This window comes from Neodiprion fabricii, chromosome 1 (genome assembly GCF_021155785.1).
Source record: "Neodiprion fabricii isolate iyNeoFabr1 chromosome 1, iyNeoFabr1.1, whole genome shotgun sequence".
NCBI lineage: Eukaryota > Metazoa > Arthropoda > Insecta > Hymenoptera > Diprionidae > Neodiprion > Neodiprion fabricii.
The window spans coordinates 33,580,334-33,599,911 of NC_060239.1; the positions used below are offsets into that span (position 1 = coordinate 33,580,334).

The window sequence follows — 19,578 nt, forward strand, 5'->3', positions numbered from 1 at the left end:
GACCGCACCATCCAGTTCAGTGCGAGAGCAGCGGGATGATAATTGCCAATAAGTCTGAAGCTCGCGGCGGGTTCACGATGATAATTGCCACTGATTAAACTTGACAGTATCCAACTCGGACGGTGTCGTGAAGGCATGCGTTCATATCACCGGCGGCCAGTCATACCGCAGGCTTGACCATAAAAGTGGAAATTATTCACCCCGCGCACTTGTCACTCGACGATCACAACCTGATACCCGTAGACGTGGAAACGCGTTTGGAAACGTACAAAACCGTCCGAGTGGATACACCGCGCACATGTCGTTTACGATTGCATGCCGAACACGTCAGCGGCAGTCCTTCGGACTACCTGCAGCGGACAATGAGAAGGCTTGCGTTACCTGGCTGGAGAGATCGGGCGATTAAAGGAACGTGATTGAAACGAGATAAAAGAAAGAAAGAAAGAAAGGAAGAGAGAAAGAAACGAAAGGAATCACGATCGCAGGTAATCGCGCATTGTCGAGATTATAATTATGAGTGAGGTTGCAGAGGTAAGTACAATTTGATCAACAGCCGTTGTCATTCGGTCCCTAAAGTGGCGCTACCGTTCGAATACGATGCCAGGTGTTTACGATTACGGAAGGCATGTATTGCCTCGCGTACGTTTCGCCTTCAGCCTTGAGGAAGCTTTAAATATAGACGAGGCAATTAGAATAGTACATGTACGGAGAAAGTTTTGACATTCAAAGTAGCCGGGCAGCTCTTAATTTTTCACCGAACTTTATTCATGCCTGTATTATCGGCGTCTATCCTGTCCCATAAATATGCTTCTCCTCTCTCCGTAAGTCCTCTATACCCCGTGTAAGATGAATCAGTGGGTTCGTACATCCCCGCGGTACATCCGCGCAGCGTTCCGCCGTCCGCGTTGTAGCGTGCCCACAATTCCCATCACCGCGTACATCCAGTATATTCGGAAAATTTCAATGTGACCAAAGGTCACGCAGATAAATTCTCCGGAACGTGACAACCGTTGTCAGAGTGCTGCAGCAGCCCGCTGCTTGGTGCATCGGTGATATTAGGTCGCTGTTACGACAGAAGATGGGTGGGCACGTAAGGTACGAGGCACACGTCTATCGGCTGCATTAAGTGCAAGTAATCTCCAGCGGCTCTCGCGTCAATGCAACGACGCCGCGACGCAGGATCGGGTCCCCTTAGGCGCGGGAAATTGAATAAACTTAAGTGAAATCAACTTGTAGGCATGAATATCCCTCGGGGCTCGATTTGTCGAGCAGGTATGCCTGGGTGTAGGTTTGCGCGTAATGTAACCGGGACAGGGGAAGAGGTGTCCGGTGCGTAAGGAGGCCGCGGGCTGGCGTCGTGACAGTCGCTTTAGTCTTGCTGCCTGCTGCAGCAGCTCCGGTCTGATTGTGAGTAAAATTGAAGTTTGCTTAGTCATCGCAAGAATGCGAGTAAAACTCATTCTGAGAGCTTGAATCGACCAGACGGCTTCAAGGGCGTCGTCGAGAAGCGTTTTTCGAGTGTCGGGGCGCCGAATGGTTGGAGCGATCTTCCCGTGTGAAGTTTATAGGCCAGCACTTTGTGCCACGGTGAAAGATACCGGAGATGACCCGAGATTCGGTAGGACCGAGACAAGTAATTGAATGAGCTTTTAGACCAAAAACTTTCGCTACCTGTTCCTTTTCTATCCTTGGTGTTGAAAAGTCATCTCGTCCTTTTCTCGATAACCGGTGACCCCGAACTGGTACCTGCGCAATCTTGGCAGATGTGATAAAACCTTTATCCCTTTTAAGGAAAATATTGACTCCGAGTATTTGTCAATGATATTTATCTTCGCACATGCCAGAACGGTGACGCAACACTTTGTTGAATCGTTCGATTTATAGTTCACGTTGTACCACATGCAAATTCCTCGGCCATTGTCATCACCGTTCCATTTGTAACGCTTACGTTATACTTCCTATTTTATTCATTTGAGATTGAGAAAAAAATAAAACCGCGCAAAGGGAGCGAAAAAATCGACCGACTAATTCACTGTGCATACCTAATTCAAGTTGTCATTGATCGTTGTATCACGTTTATATTACTGTTCCTGTGCAGCAGTTTTCTCCTGCGTATTATTATTCGCCGATTAAGTGACTCGAGATAAATCACCTCACTTCAAAGATATCGCACGATGGACTTCATTCCAGCGACTTATAAAGGCATAATATGTGAGTCAGTAAGCGGTAAAATAATCATACACGCACGATGACACTGGTTTGAATGAGTACCGATATTGCAATCCGGTTTGATTGACATATATTGCTTGGATATTGTGATTGGAAATGAAATCGGTTCCCCGGTCTGCATCGTTTACTCAGAGCCTTACGCGCGAGGTATTAGCAGCTTATACCCCTCGCTAGAGAAAGTTGATGAGCATGGATATCGTCAAGTGCAAGGTATGAAATTCGAAATTCTTAGAACAAATGGAAATGTGCGTACAATGAAAAGGGCCCGATTGGTGTAACGGCGGCTAACATCAAACTGAAAATCATCCTTTCGGGCGTGATATCGAGAAGGTGATAAAGATTCGATCTCTGCCCGAAGGAGGCGCCAAAGACTGACTGCCGGTCAATGCACCAGCCCAGTTTTCGAAATAACTTCAAACGACAGCTCAGTCTCGTGTCGTCTTCGCAGTTTATATCCGCGGCTCTCTCGCGAGCCAAACTTCTCATTTTATCGGAAATCGTTCGCAGAATAACTCCCAAGAAGTTGGTACACAGCCAACTGGGTCGTTTATTAATAATTACGTCATGGATCTACCGGTGACAAGTAATGAGTTACATTCGATTCCAGGTCAAAGTTCAACGTTTCCTGTAATCTCCGCAAATAAATGCTATGTTATATGCTTATCATGAGCTCCTACATTTGTCATTAGAGAAAAAAAAAAAACAGCAAAGAAAAATTTACTGCCGCGGTTCAAATTCATTTTAATTATTCACAGTCGATTTTCAAATATTTCAATTCCATTAATCGATCGTTTCACAATAAATTATGGTCTAAACGTCACGTATGCATATTTTCCTGACCTGATAGCTGTTATTGAAGAGTTTCTGCCAGACGTAACTCCACATAGATTCCTTCGCCGCGAGATCCTGTGCAGTTTCGTTACACATCGAAACTTGTGACGATAAACATGATGAAATTTTTATTAATCAAAGTCGATGCACCGAACATCTCACTATTCGTATGACAACGCACTATCGAGAGTTAAAATTCCGAGGGAAAGTGTCAAAGTCGTTTGAGCCACGTTCGAGAGACCGACGCACGTCTTGAACTCCGCAGGTACGCCGCCAGACTGAAGACTAAGAGAGACATTGCGATCGCTGCATTGTGGGGGTAGCGGTAATATACCTACAAGTTGCCTGGCAGTAAAATTAGGGGCGGCGGGGGTTCGACCCTCGGTGTAATTTTACAATTCTTAGATTCTAAGAAGCTTCCATGCAGTCCGGCAGTGCAGTGCACGTCCCCGTAAAGAAAATCGAATGGCCAGCCGAACTATAATCTGGATTAACCGACGAGCCGGTTTTGGGTTTAAAATAGGTGCACAAAATGGCGTCCACAATTACGAAGTGAAAAATTCACAAGTGACTAAGAGAGAGAAAAAAAAAAAAAATACTCTCAGAACATGCACATTCGTTGCAAGGTGCATAGAGCTGCAAGGAGTTTTTCACAACCGGCACTGTAATGGAGGGGCAGCAGAAAATTATAGTTTCTGCAGTCGACAAAGAAAGTCTCGGGGGAGTAAAATTCCGCAAAGAAAGAGAAACTAACACAAATTATCACTGACGGTGGAACGCTAGGCAATTAGACCTGTGGCGTATAAGCGTATATGCGTTGGGAGTATAGAATAACGCGATGCGGGTGAACAGGTTGGCTGGTTGCCTGCGTACACTCGGTTGTAATGGACAGTTTGACTGCATATCGACATGTCGGGCGATATCGAGTTCCACATACCTGTGCAGTATCGATACACGGTAGTAAGTGCCGCGAGCTGTTAATGTTGCAGCGAGACTGTGTCATGTTTGCACAGTCATCCGTCCCGCATATTTATCGTATGGCTTACCTATCGGATCGGCGTGCGTTCTTTCACGGATCGAAGAGTCGTAGTAAGAGGAACGGCGGCTCTGCCTTCGTCCATTTCATTAGGTACAGAGGTAGGTGTACGTACCTGACGATAAGTATCACTCATCTGTAATCCGCGTACACCTACAGCGCGGATTGATCCTCGTCGAGGTTCTGTAAGATATACGGCATACTTGACCGCGGTACACTTACACCTGAACGTAATAAAATCTGGCGTGTTCCAGTGGCTGGGTTGGGCCTCGGTTCGATCTTATTATACGTTTAATGCGGGTTATGTACGGAGAAGCCGTTAGCGACGCTTTGTTCGGCATATAAACCTTCTTGACTTAACCTAACCTTGGTTAACCTAGCCTAGTTTAAGTCCAGAATAACCAGTCTTCGAGTGCAAGCGTATTATACCCCGGCGTTCGGTAGTAATTATTTGCGGTTTACAGTTACATTTAAATTTCGAACGTGGTATATTATAGGTATGTATATTTACATGTGTATTATAACTGTGTACATTCCAATCTCATACGTACACTTCCTCGCGTCATCTTTCTCGCGTTAATTCGCCATTGCTCGGACGTTCCCCCCCCCCCCCCCCCCCATAAGGTCACAGTATTTGAATATTTCTCAGAGTCAAATCGTCTCCATGATGTTTGTGTCACGTAAAGAACGTATGTCTCGGCATTACAGACTGTTAGTTTCGGTCATTATTGGTGTTATTTAATTAATAATCCGTTTTATTCAACGGTGCAGATTACCGCATGTAGAAAGTTTTACGATCGTTTAATGCCATCGCTCACTAAATAGGGTAATAATAATCGTTAGAGCTTATCGTCGTTATGTACCCATGTATATGTATATACCTACCCACACGCCTTATGGTACGGATAGTTACACTGGCTAGTTAACTAATCAATTACTCGTTAACGAAAATACCATTTCGAAAGATTCCACAAGAGGGGCCGATGACAAACAAAAAGAAGCAATAACATTTAGGAAGGAAAAGGAGGAGGAGGAGGAGGAGGAGAAGAAATAGGAAAAAGAATTAAGCCGCGGCTTACAGCTCTCGAAGTATTAAGACTCGTTAGAATATATCCGTAGAAACAAATAAGAGTTTTTAAAATTTTCCCACATTCCATCGACCCTTCCTCAAATGCTGGAGGACACATTCTAGCAATTAATATTTTACATGCGTAAGTTGGCCGCCTAATCCGTGTCACGTGTTTTGAACCTTTGTATACCTGTCGCCACTGATTACCGAATGTACATATAGAAGAGAGACGAAATTAGATTCGGTAAAAATGAGCAGGTTCACAGAAGAAGGTAATCAATGAATGAATTATGTATGACTTGAATAGCTTCCTATTTCTATCTCCCGGTACGTTCAGACCCTTCTTAAAAATCTCAGCCGGAATGCACGCACCTATTCAGATGTAAAATGCGGAAAGGAAATAGTACGAGTTCCGCCTTTTTTCTACGCCCAACGGTGCGTTGATAAACTTTTGATGAGATGCTCTTCAGCAACTTGTGTATAAGGGATGAACCGAGTGTTTGAAGGACACAATGACCCTCGGCCAACAAAACTTAGCTAGGCCCCTGTTGCATCCTCACGTTTTCGAAGACGACAGGTATGAATCACCGAATCCGATTCGCTAGGTTGCACACTAGATTCGCTCTTCGGTGTGTTTCGCTGCACCGTTTCGACCTCTTGGCTTGCTCAGTTTGTGCACGACGATCGCTTCGCGATTAAAACGCGTGTGAATATTCAGGTGTGAATTTTGAATCTTGCTAAACAACCGGTATCACTCAATCACGTTTGCGTATTTCGGGGACCCTTTTTCACACTCTTTTTGGTTACAGGGTGAGCCTCGTTCCATATAAGATTGCGTCAAAAGTCTGGCAGCTATTTTCTCGGGGTAAATTCTTCCTCGAATAATAAACTTAGGGTCAACATAGGATCCTGGGTCACCCAGAAATTCTTTTCAGCTTCCACTTCTACGTAACCTAAAATCACAAATCTGCTATATCCTATTTATACGGCGTTAGCCTAACATCAGGTGTGCATAAAAGTTTTCGATACTTTTCACATAATTCTCTAGCTACCAATATTTCAGTAAATAATTATCTCGTTGCAAGTTTTCGGATAAGAATTAATCACGTTTGTTTAACAAAAGCATTTTATCGTCAAAATATTTAAAAGATCATAAGTCAAATGATTTCTCTGAACCGTTAATCACCGACTAAGATAAAACAGTCGCGTTAGAAAAAGTTCTCGAGACACTCGAGTCCCTAGAAAAAACCAACCTTCCGAGCATCCTCCAAAAAAATTTGATAGTTATTATTCGTCTTTTTGTTCATCCATGGATCCGATAAATGACTTTTCGTTACGGAGTGCAAAGCTAGTTCATCCCGACCACGATGGCCTAGCAACGTAAGGTTGATCCCGATGAACGAGCGTGTACAAGTCGGTCTCTATTTTTACCTTATACTTTTATTTCCGTAACCGGATACGCTTACGTGAAGAGCTTCCGAGCCGAAATAGAAGTGCAGGACCATTTGCCGATGAGAGAGGGAGAGAATGAGGAGAGAGGAGGGCGGGCAGGGAAGGGAGCGGTTGCATCGAAATAACCAACTGGAACCCATCCAAGCAGACTATCTCACGCTTGGCTAAGCGGACGGGCATCGGGGCGATAGCACTAAGCTTCCGAACAGTACCCTCCTCGCTTGCTTGAGTGCGTGCGATGCGGTGCGGTTTTGTACACGCCCGGTGTAATACGCCCTGCCATGCATACAGGATCGTAGGAGTGCACCGAATGCGTCCGATACATGCGCAATCCGCATGACTGCGTGCAGGCTATAATTACGGGGTTAATAACACCCCGGTCATTCGTCGGATCGTCGGAGTCGCGTTGACTAACGGAAAAAATCTTCGTCCTCAAAGTTCACACCAGGAACTCTCCTTCACAAGTGGCTGCACTTTCGAGCCGCGTAAGTGTCGGGTTTTCGAGGGTGCTGCGGTGGTGATTGGGGTGACAAATTGGTTTGGTCGGCACCTCGACGAAGAGAAAATGCATCTCGGAGTATCGCGATAGTGATTATCTATCAAGATCGTAAAAATTCTGTCCCGTCTATATAAGCTTCGAACGAACAGAACTTATCACCGGCTCAAATCGCGGCCGAGCTAGCTCTACTGATCGCTTGTAAGTGCAATTTCTTGGAATGGAACATTTATACCTACTCACGATGGAAGTAATTTATTGAAATGCAATCAATGACAGTTCAATATCATGTTATGATAGCGTGGCTCGCCTCAGCTCTGACTTAAGAATATGATTTCTCGCCTTCAAGACCAGAAGCTAGTTTCCAGTTGTCGCTGCAGGTATAAAGTTTGAACGCTTAAACGTGTAAAGTAACGGTAAATCGGACAAGGGTGGCTATGCGGCTCAGGTATGAAATTATGGGTAAGAGGTGAGTAACGGTAAACTCGGCTCTGACAAATTTACACGAGAATTTAAAGGGACTCACCAAATCTTGATGAAGCTTTTGAACATTGTAATATCCCTTGTGGAACTTGAACCACATCACTGTACAATCTTTACACCATACACCACATCTCATTGGAGAATTCACGGAGTGATAATTCGCAATGAAATCCTCGTGTCTCCGCATGTGAAAAATCGGCGTTTCCCCTTCTCTGGGATTATCACTAATTGTAAGCCGCTCTTGCCTGTATTCGCACACCGTATCGGAGTGTGATGGTAAGATTCGCGAAAAATCAACCGGCCAACATTCGTATTTTAATACTCGACGACCGGCAGCAAGTGCAGCGAGATGATGCGGCGCGTGCAACGTCCGAGATGCAAAATGCAGCAAGAAGCGTCTGGCTGGCGCACAACCGAGACACTGTGGCTCTAGCAGCGTGCCATGCCAAGTATAGGCCGCGTTGAAGGATGCACACGTGCGTCGGGGGCCGCTAGGCGACGGCTCTCGACTAAAATTAATTGAAAAAGCTCGGCGAGAAACTATAAGCGATTCCGTACTATGACAATTTTCCGACAGCCGTTAGATCGCGGGACTTGAAAATCGTTTCAAAATTTTCATACATTTTCAATGGAATAACCGTGTACCAACAGTTGATACAAGTATTTTCGCGTAAGCGTTACGGAATCCGGAAAACAATTTTCACCCGCATCTCGGAATTATTCGTACAAACAAGCAGGTATAATCGCACGTGCGCGTTGATGCGTAACATTCTTGTATAATGTTATACATATATATATACCATAGTCGGAAAAACGCGAGTGAAACGGGCGGGGCACAAGCAGGTGAGGAAAATTCTTTACTACGATGGAAACAGTACGGTGTGTGATTCACGACTGCGGTGCTCAAGGTATTTGTTCCTCGTTTTTGAAAACATTCCACGTAGTTATAACTAATTAGTGACATTCAACGATATGGGCCGCGTTAATAGTTGAACCAAGAACGAGGTCAGCTCTGGAAAGTTATCCGCGGGTATGTGATTGGAAAAAATGAACAGGAAAGAAAAAACAAAGCAAAAAAAAAAAATAAAAAAAAAAAAAACAAACAACGCGAGAGGGACAATATAACGAGAAATGGGGAAAATGAGAATTCGGCATTGTGGATAAATGAAACGAAGAGACGGGTTGTTGTGCAGGGATTACCGCGGGCGTAACGACGCTGCTGCACGGATAAACCGGGTATTATACGATCCTCGGTTGCACTCACGGCATCGTCCGCCACCTATCTATCTGGGCTAAGCGTGTCCAATCGACACGCCATAATTACTTCAATTTTTCATCCCCGATACACAGGCGTATCGAGATGTGAAATTCCTGCAGTCCGGCTGGCTGCTCCGCGGAATTAATAACCCCGTTGTAAACAAATTATTCCTTGTTTAGAGGCGGCGGCGGCGGCGGCGGCGGCTTCGGGGCACGTTATACCGTGTGGAGGGTATTCGTGTCACATGTCATTACATAAGTATCTCAGCGCGTATTATTTTCTTCATCCGAGGCGTGTATCGAGAGGCTGGGACGGTGAAAAGGGATCGAAAATAGGTGCGCTTCTCGACTCGAACTCTATGGTACGCACCGTAGGTATACATGCGGCTAGATTAGACACGCGGTGCTCCGCGGACTGAGAACCTTTGTAATGGTACCTAGAGGCTACACTAATTTATATGACCGTAGCCTTGGTATATACCGGATACAAGGTACACGCAAACTCAAGTCGGTTCTACCAGTGGTAGCCGGGCTGCGCTACGTTTGCATCTACCATAACTACGATGGCGAGTAATACGTGGACCATCATCGTAACTCGCGTAACCGATACTTTGCTCGCGCGCCGCGCTTCGCGACTTAGAGCTGCATGAAGGCTGAAATGGAGGTTCGCGAAAACTCGCCGCGTTCTCGCGAATCGCGGGATACACGTCTTCGCTGCTCGATTGAATTCGCAGCAGAAACTCCGAGCTCGTAGTTAATACCAAGAACTCTTCGTTCGTCACCAAAGTTATTTGAGCGTTATTAGTTGCTGGTCACTCGGTAAAGCGACTAGGTTTCTGACTAAACTTCGAAGGATTCGGCTAATCAGCTGTCCGATTTCGAGTGAGTTTTTGCCGTGCGAGAAAAGGATACGGCTGAGATTTCGTTGCGATAAACTACCCTTGCCACGATAATCGCACCGATCATCGGTACAAGGCTTTCGCGTTTTGCGTCGTACCGTCAAAACCGCGGCTCTCCAGGCCGGAAATTGTGTCATCCGTACTTCCGGCACTCTGCGTACAATACATATACGCGAGTCGATTAGCCCTCGTTATTTGTCGTGTGCGGTGAGAGCGGAAGTTTTCACTGGAATATATCGGGGCTGTCTGTTCCAGTTCGATCGACGCAAGAAAGACCAGGAATGAGGAAGATAAAGAAGGAACTCTCAGATTCCCGCTACCGTCGAGATTGATATTGGCATTCGAAAGGGCGACGATGCTGATGCGATTGGAGCGCATTGCGGATCGCCTCGGTTCTGCTTGCGGTGCGGCGGCGGTAAAGAATCTTCGATCTAGGCAAAGTAATGGGATGCCGGGAATGAGGCGAAGAAGAGGAAGAGGAGGGAGAATCCTTCTCGAGACGACGACACGCGCGTTCGAGATGCACGCGGGGTACGTGCGGAAAGATGCGACGGAGATTGCGGAATCGCGGAACGATATCGGGGCGGTTGAATCGCCGCATGCCGGCCGCGCGGCTTCGGCTACCGTTCTTCATCGAGCGAATAACAAACTGAAATGGGATGCGGTAGGAGAAAAACAACGACGATAAAACTAAAACCGTGTAACTGTTACGATGATACCGATGGCGCATTCTGCTCTCTTTGCTCCCGCGGCGGCGAGGAGGAGAGTTAAGAAGGTGAGAGGGAGAGGTGTGGTAACTACGCGCGGTAACTAAGCCAATCCTCCGGGTAACTGCCGCGAATGATTGAAGCGTATAGCAATTTAGTATGGAACTTGTTAAAATTCCTTAAACCTGTATCCCTGCGCAAGTGTGAAACGATGCACTCGGCACGGCGTTCGGATTATCGGCTCTTCTTCTTCGATGTCACGTTCGGCCGTTGTGACGCGCGTTTCACCTTTCGACGGGCGTACATATTCAAATTTCACTCTACTTACCGCGACACATCTCGTCGACCGCGATACAAAGGTTTAAAAATCGCCTTGGCTTACCTGTAACAGAAAAATATCACATTTGTTTAGTTCGATTGCGTAACTTGTACAATCATTCGAATCGCGTGAAGCATTATCGAGGTATCAATCGATTTTACCTACGGTTTTGAATTCATTACAATTGTGTCATTTCCCGCTGTGTAATACAACTGAAAAAACTCGATTGCAATTCGATAATTTTACTGCGAGTTCGTTAAGAATAATAATTATTCTCATTGGCAGTAAAGTGAGAGCAATCTTGTGTAAGTTGGATATAATAAATTAATTCAAGCCATTGGTTGATGCGATAAATTAGAAGTTTAAATCGTGTTAAAAGGTTAACGAGCAAAAATAAATTGGCTCGCACTACCGCTGAACGAAACGTTATATTTTTAACGATCTTTGTCTTAAGAGGGGCAACTGTTGCGTTACATAAAATAATCGTCTATTCATAGAACAAACCGTATAGATATATATCTCCGATCAAGGATTTATCAAATTTAACGCCCAGTAACTAATGCAGAGGGGGTGAAACAGACGTGTCGATACTGTGAGAACGCACGTAAGCGCGTAATAAATAAACATTTGTCTCGGATCTTGAGGTAGGCGTTAGAAAACTACTGTCTCTTAAACGCTGACGGCTAACGACAACGGTGGCTGACTGCACGGGAATATAGACGAGGAAGTGCGATAAACGAGAGTCACGTTGGTCAATATTTAAAGTTTCCTAATCCCTTACACGTGACCGTGGGCACCGAGCTTTCGAATTCCCCGTGTTAAAACTGGGGAACGAATTCTTCTCCTTTCAGCCCGCAAGGGCGGAAAATTCTTTTCCATTTGAAATATTGTTACACGCATTGGAGGAACGTCGGAAACACTGTATAATTGCCCGGTTCCCTGGGGTGAGGGTCGGTCGCTACCTGTAGAGCGATACAAATCATTTTTCAAATAAAACTGGCCCCGGGGTTTATGATCTGAGAATTACGGACACAGGAGCCCTTTTTAATAAAAAGTACCATTAGTGCAAAAATAGAAGGACGTGAGATAAGTTCGAGAAATTGAGAATCGAGGATAAAAAAATGGATCTTTCAGAACTCATTTCCGTTTGTTAACCATTAGCAACTGATAATGGTTACGCAGAAGTTGACAATTATAGAGTCGTTTCTTAGAGAAATGATTAAGCTGTTGTACCCAAGAATATTTCCAGTTAATCATTAGTGAGCAATCGGAATCCGTTAGGACTTAAATACGATACTTGAAATTTTATAAATGAATTTTCAGACAAAGCTATTTCGTAAATTGATTTGTTCGTTACTCTGAGAATTGAGTGTTTTCAAAAATAACTTTGATAAGCTTCTGATTGTGTATTTTCTCAACCGGTAAAATTCGGGTCAATTAATTGATACGCTTAAGGTTTGTAAAAATCACCTTGACTTTAATTGTAGTGATACACATATTTGTACATGACACAACAAAAATTCACGCGCGATGCCGAGGAGTAAAATTTTTTTTTACAAGACACGAAGCACCAGCTTGCGTATCGGATACTGGGGCTGAACTGAGGCGAGTCTAGCTTGAAAACTTGTAGAGGATGGATGCATGGTCTTAGCTTTGGAAGGGATAAAATCCGAGCCAGCCATTGGCTCTTGACTGTGTCTTAAATTTTAAGGACCGTGGGTTCTCAACGTCGAGATAACGTCGATCCCTTCGCGGTTGCACCAAAACAATAAAAGGTTTCTATGCGACACGGGATTCAATTTTCAGGCAGTAAGAAATCGAAATCCCATTTTCATCAAAGGACTCACAGCTCTAATAGCTCTGTGAAAACCCGTTAAAAATCCCCCAAAAGTATCGTAGATTCCAATTCTGCTATGATTAAATAACACATCCGTTAAAATTATTTTATTTACCAATTAATATAATCGCTTCGTTGAAACGGCTATGGGGCTTTTCCTGATATTGCTTTGCTATGAAACAAGTTTCGCCGAAAATTATAAAGTTCTATTTTCTTGGATTCTTTCCTCGATTTCCGCCACTAATTTCATGCCATTCCAATTATTTTACCGCGTTTCAACGTTGTTAATCACAACTTTGTTAATTGCAAATCTGACAACTTCTGAAACGTCCACGCACGGTATAAACGGAAAAAATATAAGCAAAGGCTATAATGGAAAACCGCCAGCAACACGCGGGTAAAATTTGACACCCTCGGTGCAACTGTGCCTACAAGAGGGTCCCGCGAAGTAGAGAAAAAAAGGTTTCTTTCCCACAGCACCACATGTTTTCGCTGCAAAGTCATTGCAGCTCGGGCTCCAGGCCTTAATTGCCTATGACGAATTACTGGCCAAACAGAAACAAGTGTCGGTTTCGAAATCAAAGAAACGAGATAGGCGGAACGGATGGCGGATAGTGAAATTCGAATCCAGCTTGACGAGCACGTGAACGAACGTCGCGTGATAATGAATTTACAAAGGTCAGCTGCTTTTCTTCTCGAATCCCCCAGGGTTTTGGAGTGAAAAGAAATCTCTGATCAGCTCTGTTGATGAGAACTGCAGGTGGACCATGTGTCGTCAAGACTCTGTGGCTAGTCCTAAAAAATTCCTGCTGCTGCTACGTGAAATCTGGAAATGGGTTGAGGAAAATGTGTTAAGAATGAAAACAACCAGTTCTGAATCCAGTATTTCTGGCAAGTGGGCGTTACCGTGCGGTTTGAAATGTTGGAATATTTAACTGACTGAGAAGGGAACGAAGTGTATGTATTGTATAATAATAGGTTATAAATTGGGAATGAAACTCTCAACACGCTATAAACTTTTGTCTGAAGCCTGTATCGCATAGCTCCGGTGAAACAACGTTATTGCTTTGGCCAGCCGGTCGTCGGTCGTTGGATCGGTTTATACCAGAGTTTTCTGAAGTTCTGGACGTTTTTCGTAGATTCATTACGGGCATAAAAATATATTATATTATTACGGGTGTAGTTATACATAAAGGTGTATGATACTAATGAACGGGTCTCCGCATACGTAATTCACGCTGCAAATGATGAACGAACAATTGTCAACGATCAAAGAGACAAGAAATTTACACCAACAAAGATTGACCACACTAAAATTATCACCCATTTTTCCGTCATCCAAATGTCGACCAGCTTTAGATCGGTTCAAAGATCGTTCGATGAGCGTGAATGAAAATGCGTACGTGCCCGAGAACACGCCTCGTGTTTGTCCCGAGCCGGCAGAATAATAAACGAAGAGAATTTCTCCGAGACGGATAGGTGCCGTACCCAATTTTTTTTTTTTCTTTTCCTCATTCTTTATTTCGTTTTTTTTCTCCCCGGAACAAGAGACGAGGATCGCCGCGTGGTGACATCGGGCTTTAAGCCGGCTGCCTAATACCCCTGATTGCCTTGAATCCCCTGCACCTCATCGTTCCTGGGGCTTATACACAGGTACACGATAAGAACGAGGGAGATAAATAGGTATACGAAGGACTCTCGCTGCCGCGTACAGGGCTTATAATGAATATATTTCGAGGATTATTTTCTTCTTATTCCTGCAGGATCTAATTGCGCAAAAAACGAGAATTAATGTGCGAGGTGAAGAAAAAAGAGAAAGTAAAAAAAGAAAGAATTCCAACACCGCCGGGGACGCGTATCTCGCGAGAGACTTGAGGATAGCGTAGAATATATGTGTATGAAAGTAGATAACGCCAAGGGATACCTCGGGCTGCAGTCGGGACGCTAAAAGCGTCCTTTCCTTTCCTTTCCTTTCCTTTCCGCCTCGCATTTTTCATTTTTTCATTTATCTCTCGCCCTAACGTCACCGCTGAAACTACTACACACTAAGGCAGTGCGCCTCGAAGGGTCGAGAAGAGGCCGCATTGCGACGGCTTAAGCGTCGGACGTAATCTTATAATAACGATTCAAAAAAGAACCAAATCAAGTATACATATACAATTTTTTTCCGCCCTGCCCGGTAATCCGCCCATTGGTGCATTAACTTTTCAGGAGCGTAACAAATGGCCGGGGAGAGTCCTTCGGCTTCGACCCTGCGCGGAACCCTTTGGAGTCGGTCTGGCGGATATTCTCGAGGGTTGGACTCTCCCTTGATTTGGTCACGAGCATCAGGTGCGGCTTCGGTGTTATTAGTACAATAACGATGATCAGGCTTTCACCGAAGATGAGGACTCTCGGGTCTTCGGGGCGAATTGGTCGTGAAGCGAGCGAGCGAGCGAGCGAGACGAGGAAAAATCGATCACGCTCTATGAGTACGATGTGTATTACCACTGTGCAAAAAGCACGAGCCGGTGGATTGCGCGGTACCAAACGTAGCGGACCGTAAGGACGACTGACGAATTAATGAGGAGCCTCGGACAGCCGGGCAATTGTGACTGGTTGCAAATTGCGCCACAGCTATCTACACGATGAGGAAGAAACGTGCTCGAATGAAAGTCGCGCTAATGATGCGCGACTTGTAATTACGCGTACGAGTACGAGCTTATATATATACGCGTGTGTGGTATACCTTATATACCCACTTGACGGAACCTGCCAGGTTATAAATCCGAAAGAAACGAAATTCGGCTTGTACGATCACTCGGTGTGTTTTCGTCGGGTATTGAAAGCTATTTTCCTGCGCAGCGCGAGTAACTAGAAGACACACGTCATCTTGTCCTCCACCCTTATCTTGACAAATATTTTCTTAGCTGCGAGACGCTGCTCCCCGCTCCCTCCTCACTCCAGTCGCATCGAGCGATAATCCCTTTTACTTATCGCAGTTCGTCTTAGTCCTACGGTTCAGAACCGGAGGGATTTAATAACGTGGTTGAAAAAAAATCAACACGCGATAAACGGAACGTCTGCGTTATAACGTTCTCGTTCTCCCCGTTTTTTATTTTTAATTTTTAAAAATTTTTTTTAAATTCTTACAGCCCTTTTCTTATAATGCGTTTCACAAAAACGCGCCGCTGATGGACCGTCGTTAAACCCTCAGGGCATAACGAAAAACGTATGAAACGAACGGAATTGAAGAAAAGGAGGGGAAAGAATATATGTATAACCCTGCGTGCCTCGGGTTATACGAGAAGCATCGCTAACGGAGGACGCGTGAGGATTGAAATATAAATCTTTCAACCGCCTGAGCATATCATTGATTTTAAACACCGTGTAGAGATACGTTGATAAGCATCAACACGTGTTGAAGTCCCATTTTCAACTGGTCGATTTAGTTCTATTTCTAATAAAAACAACCCTCCAAAAATTCACCAGTGAGGACAAAATTTCCCATATTTTTCATGCGACTCTGAGAAAAGAAAAGGTGCAAGTAGATTCAGTCCCCTCTTCAATAATCCATCCCCCCTGGATTTGTCGTGAGTTACGTTAAAAAGGCAAGGCACATGTACCTATAATGACAAAAAGCATCCGAACTCGAGTCTGCTGCGGCATAAGTCGTCCATAAATCCCGGGGTTTCGTTACTCCGAGATAAATCTTGATCACGTTTGTTTACGATCCATACGTTAATGCCGTTGCGCATACCTACACCACGGTGCTGGCCGACTCCCTGATTGTAGAAGCGTGAAAAAAGCGAGGATGAAAAACCGTCGGTGAACCCTGAATTGCCTCGGATGACCCTTCGGGTTCGTGTGTATGCAAGGCGCAGATCCCATTCAATGAATCAATGGATTAATTTATCACTGTAATAACCGGCGCAACATGCGACCCACATTACCGCCCGTTTCTGAAGGGAAGGCTTTATCTTCCGGAGCGGAGAAGAAAAACTCTCGAACGAACCACGCGACGCGATGTGGAGGCAGAGATCACCGCGGCTTCTCTCCTTGTGCACGATCTCTTTACACATGCCTAGGTATACCCTTTTACTCTCGTCTCGGCGTATCGACGAGCTTCGGAGCTTCGGCCTGCAGTGCTTCTCGAATATAGAGGAGCCTCTGTTCCGTTTTATGGACATAAAGCAGACGACGACGACGAGAAGTTTGAGTCCGACTCTTCGCTCCTCGCCCCGTTTCACCAGCAACCAACTCTCCCTTTCTCTCTCCCACCCCGATACCGGCGTAATTACTCCTTTATTATTATTTTCATAATTTCCTTTTACGAAGGATTTAGTGCTGGCACAGCATACCGAGACACTTTACGAGGGTGATTAAATTTAATTTCGTTAACCGCGAGAGAGAGACGCGAGATATACGCGGAGGCCAGTGATGGTGCACTCGTTTCGACATAAAGCACAGGGAGAGTCTGCGGGAGGGGTCTTTTAATACCGCCTCATCCCGCGCTGCAATTTCTCGATGAACATCGAACCGCACATACCGAGTAGACGAACGCAATTTCGTTCTACGACTCGAGTTCACTCCGGATTTTATACCTTATTGCTCCGTGCGTAGGTATACGTTATACGGCAATAAGTCACAGCGATGGAAATTACAAACCTGACCAATTAGCCGCTGTCGATGCAAAGAGACCAATCCACGAGTTGGGTTACAGGCCAGGCACCCGCTACATGAGCGCGGAAAAGCACACATTCACACACACGCGAGATACGCGGAGAAGATGAGCTGCCATAAACTGCTATCAGCTCCGGTATCTAAATTCAGACCTCGAGTTATCCCGGCTGGCCGTCCTTTAACGTTGCGTGTACCGTGAACGCGCGACCACGCGACGCAAATAATAAAGATCAAATATACCGTTTTTCGCGATACCGTGAGCAGGGCAGGAAAATACGTTATGCGTATCTAATACACGGCGTACGATCAACCCGCGACGTTTAACCATCGGTACACGCATGATGATGCACGCCGGATATTACACACTGGAGCACGGACGCGTACCTGTACCTCACACGAGGTAAACCCGCAACACACACGCCGCCGTTGATTGTTATCAATGGTTGCTGGTTATATTGCCAATCGGAGCGGAACCCGGCGACGAACGGGGGGCCGCGGATCGACGCTCGATCGGTATAAGATGATGGATGTAACGAGAGATAAGCGTGATCCTCGACGCTGAGTTTAGGAGGATAGAAGTCGGATAGCTTGAAAGAGAAGGGCGTTATTGCCCTGAGTTTAATACCGCAAGCGGTGAAAACGTCGCCGCATCGCGCCGCGTCGCGTCGTCTTACCAGCCTTGCCTTGCCTTTACTCCTTCCTCGGCTAACCTATAAGCGGAAGAAACGGCAGCATAGAAATTGCAGCGATAGCCTTTTACACCGATGCACCGGGTCCCGATGCGGCGACCGCAGGTGCGCGTTTCCTTTAAGTGTATCACCACCGCAGGGCGGAAGGAGCGAATTCTCCAACCCGCGAGCTTCGCTGAGAAACCATTGCGGCACACGTGTGGTAAGGTTCTCGCTCCGTAGGTGCTGCATCGGGTATTTTCCGTTACAGTTTAATTAGCGTTTAATGCTGTGCTCAAACCGAGTTATAACTGCCGGGTGAACGTGCGAAGGGACATAAAATCCGCGTCGTTGCGGACTTAACGGGAGGCTCATCTGCACGGCGTCCACCCTTCTTTCTTAGCACGCTGCGACCATAACCCGACTTGCATAACTCCGAGTATTGTCAGGCCGGGTCCCGCAGGTGAGGGTAAGTTGTGCGAGCACCGGGATATCGCGGTTGCTGCATTCCGCAGTTTATACGGACAGGCCCTGGGTTATGGGCATAATATTACACGCCGACTGCAATCGCAAAGTGTACATATAGAGACTACCGGCACGCCTAGTTTTTCCTCGTTTTTCAGCGTAAGTATACGGTTATTTAATTGACGACTGCAACATCGCTCGGCAAGAAAGAGAACACGGCGACGGAGACGAAGAATGAAGGTCTGAAAGAGACTGCTGCAGTGTTAAGGGATTAAACCGGCCCGAGTCTGGGGGTTAGGGCAGCTGATCTGAAGAGGAGTCAAATTAAGAGACGTAACTTGGGTGGCCGGGAGAATTAGAGATACCGACTTCTCCGAGGAGGCGGCGAACAAGGGGTGTAACGTTACCGGGCCCATTGACGAGACCCATTAAGTATTATACCGTGGAGCGGTCGCTTATTCGACGGGGATTATACGTCAGAGTTCCAACGCGTCCGGCGGTGTGGAGACGGGCGAAAAATCTTTTCCACAAAAGAATCTATACCCAAAGTTTAAAAGTGCCCCGAGCGAATCGAGAAAATTCCACTCGAGTTCGGCGGCTGCACGCTTGTAACGCATTGTGTGGTGTTGGGTGTAACGTTACTAAATCTCTCGACTATAACGGATGGGAGAAGATCGGCATGGAAATTACTTTTAAGTAACTAATGAGTCGTCGACGGGCGTATACGTACGTAACGTTGTACCTGCAAAGGTCGCGGCGAGGTGAAGGTCTGATAAGAAAATATACGATCTTCACACGGATGAGAGACATTGAAACTTTCTGAACGACGTGTCGTAGTTGTTATACACGAATAGCTCAAACATCGTTCGTGTAAATGTTTTTTTACTTCACCTGATCGTCGGTCGCGGCGAGGAGATTAGTTACGTAAAAGTTCGACTTTTATGCCGGTTCAAAATCTTTCCACGAACAGCTTGCTTATCTGCGAGTATTATATGCCTAGGCGATGTGTTATTTGGACGTTTCAGATCTCGGTATATATACGTAATACGTGTACGAGATAATTGGTATACATTTTCGTGAGCAACGCGAGTCTTCTCTAAACACGAGGTGCACTACGTACCGTTATCGCTTCGGCCCACCTCCACCTTTCGCCTTCTCTTCTTTCTCC

At 45.6% G+C, this 19,578-nt stretch overlaps 1 protein-coding gene across 3 annotated transcripts in view; it reads right to left on the reverse strand.

Annotated features, from left to right (window-relative positions):
• Nucleotides 1-19,578, reverse strand: part of LOC124187701 (rho GTPase-activating protein 20-like) — a 76,665-nt gene that overhangs the window by 20,357 nt on the left and 36,730 nt on the right. Inside the window, exon 1 of one of the 3 annotated variants that reach the window (XM_046579744.1) lies at nucleotides 3,070-3,275. The exons of the other annotated variants lie outside the window; for them this stretch is intronic. Within the exon in view, the coding sequence (XP_046435700.1) occupies nucleotides 3,070-3,156 (87 nt within the window). The 5' untranslated portion in view covers nucleotides 3,157-3,275. Of the gene's footprint in view, nucleotides 1-3,069; nucleotides 3,276-19,578 lie in introns of those variants that run through there. 3 annotated transcript variants of the gene reach the window in all.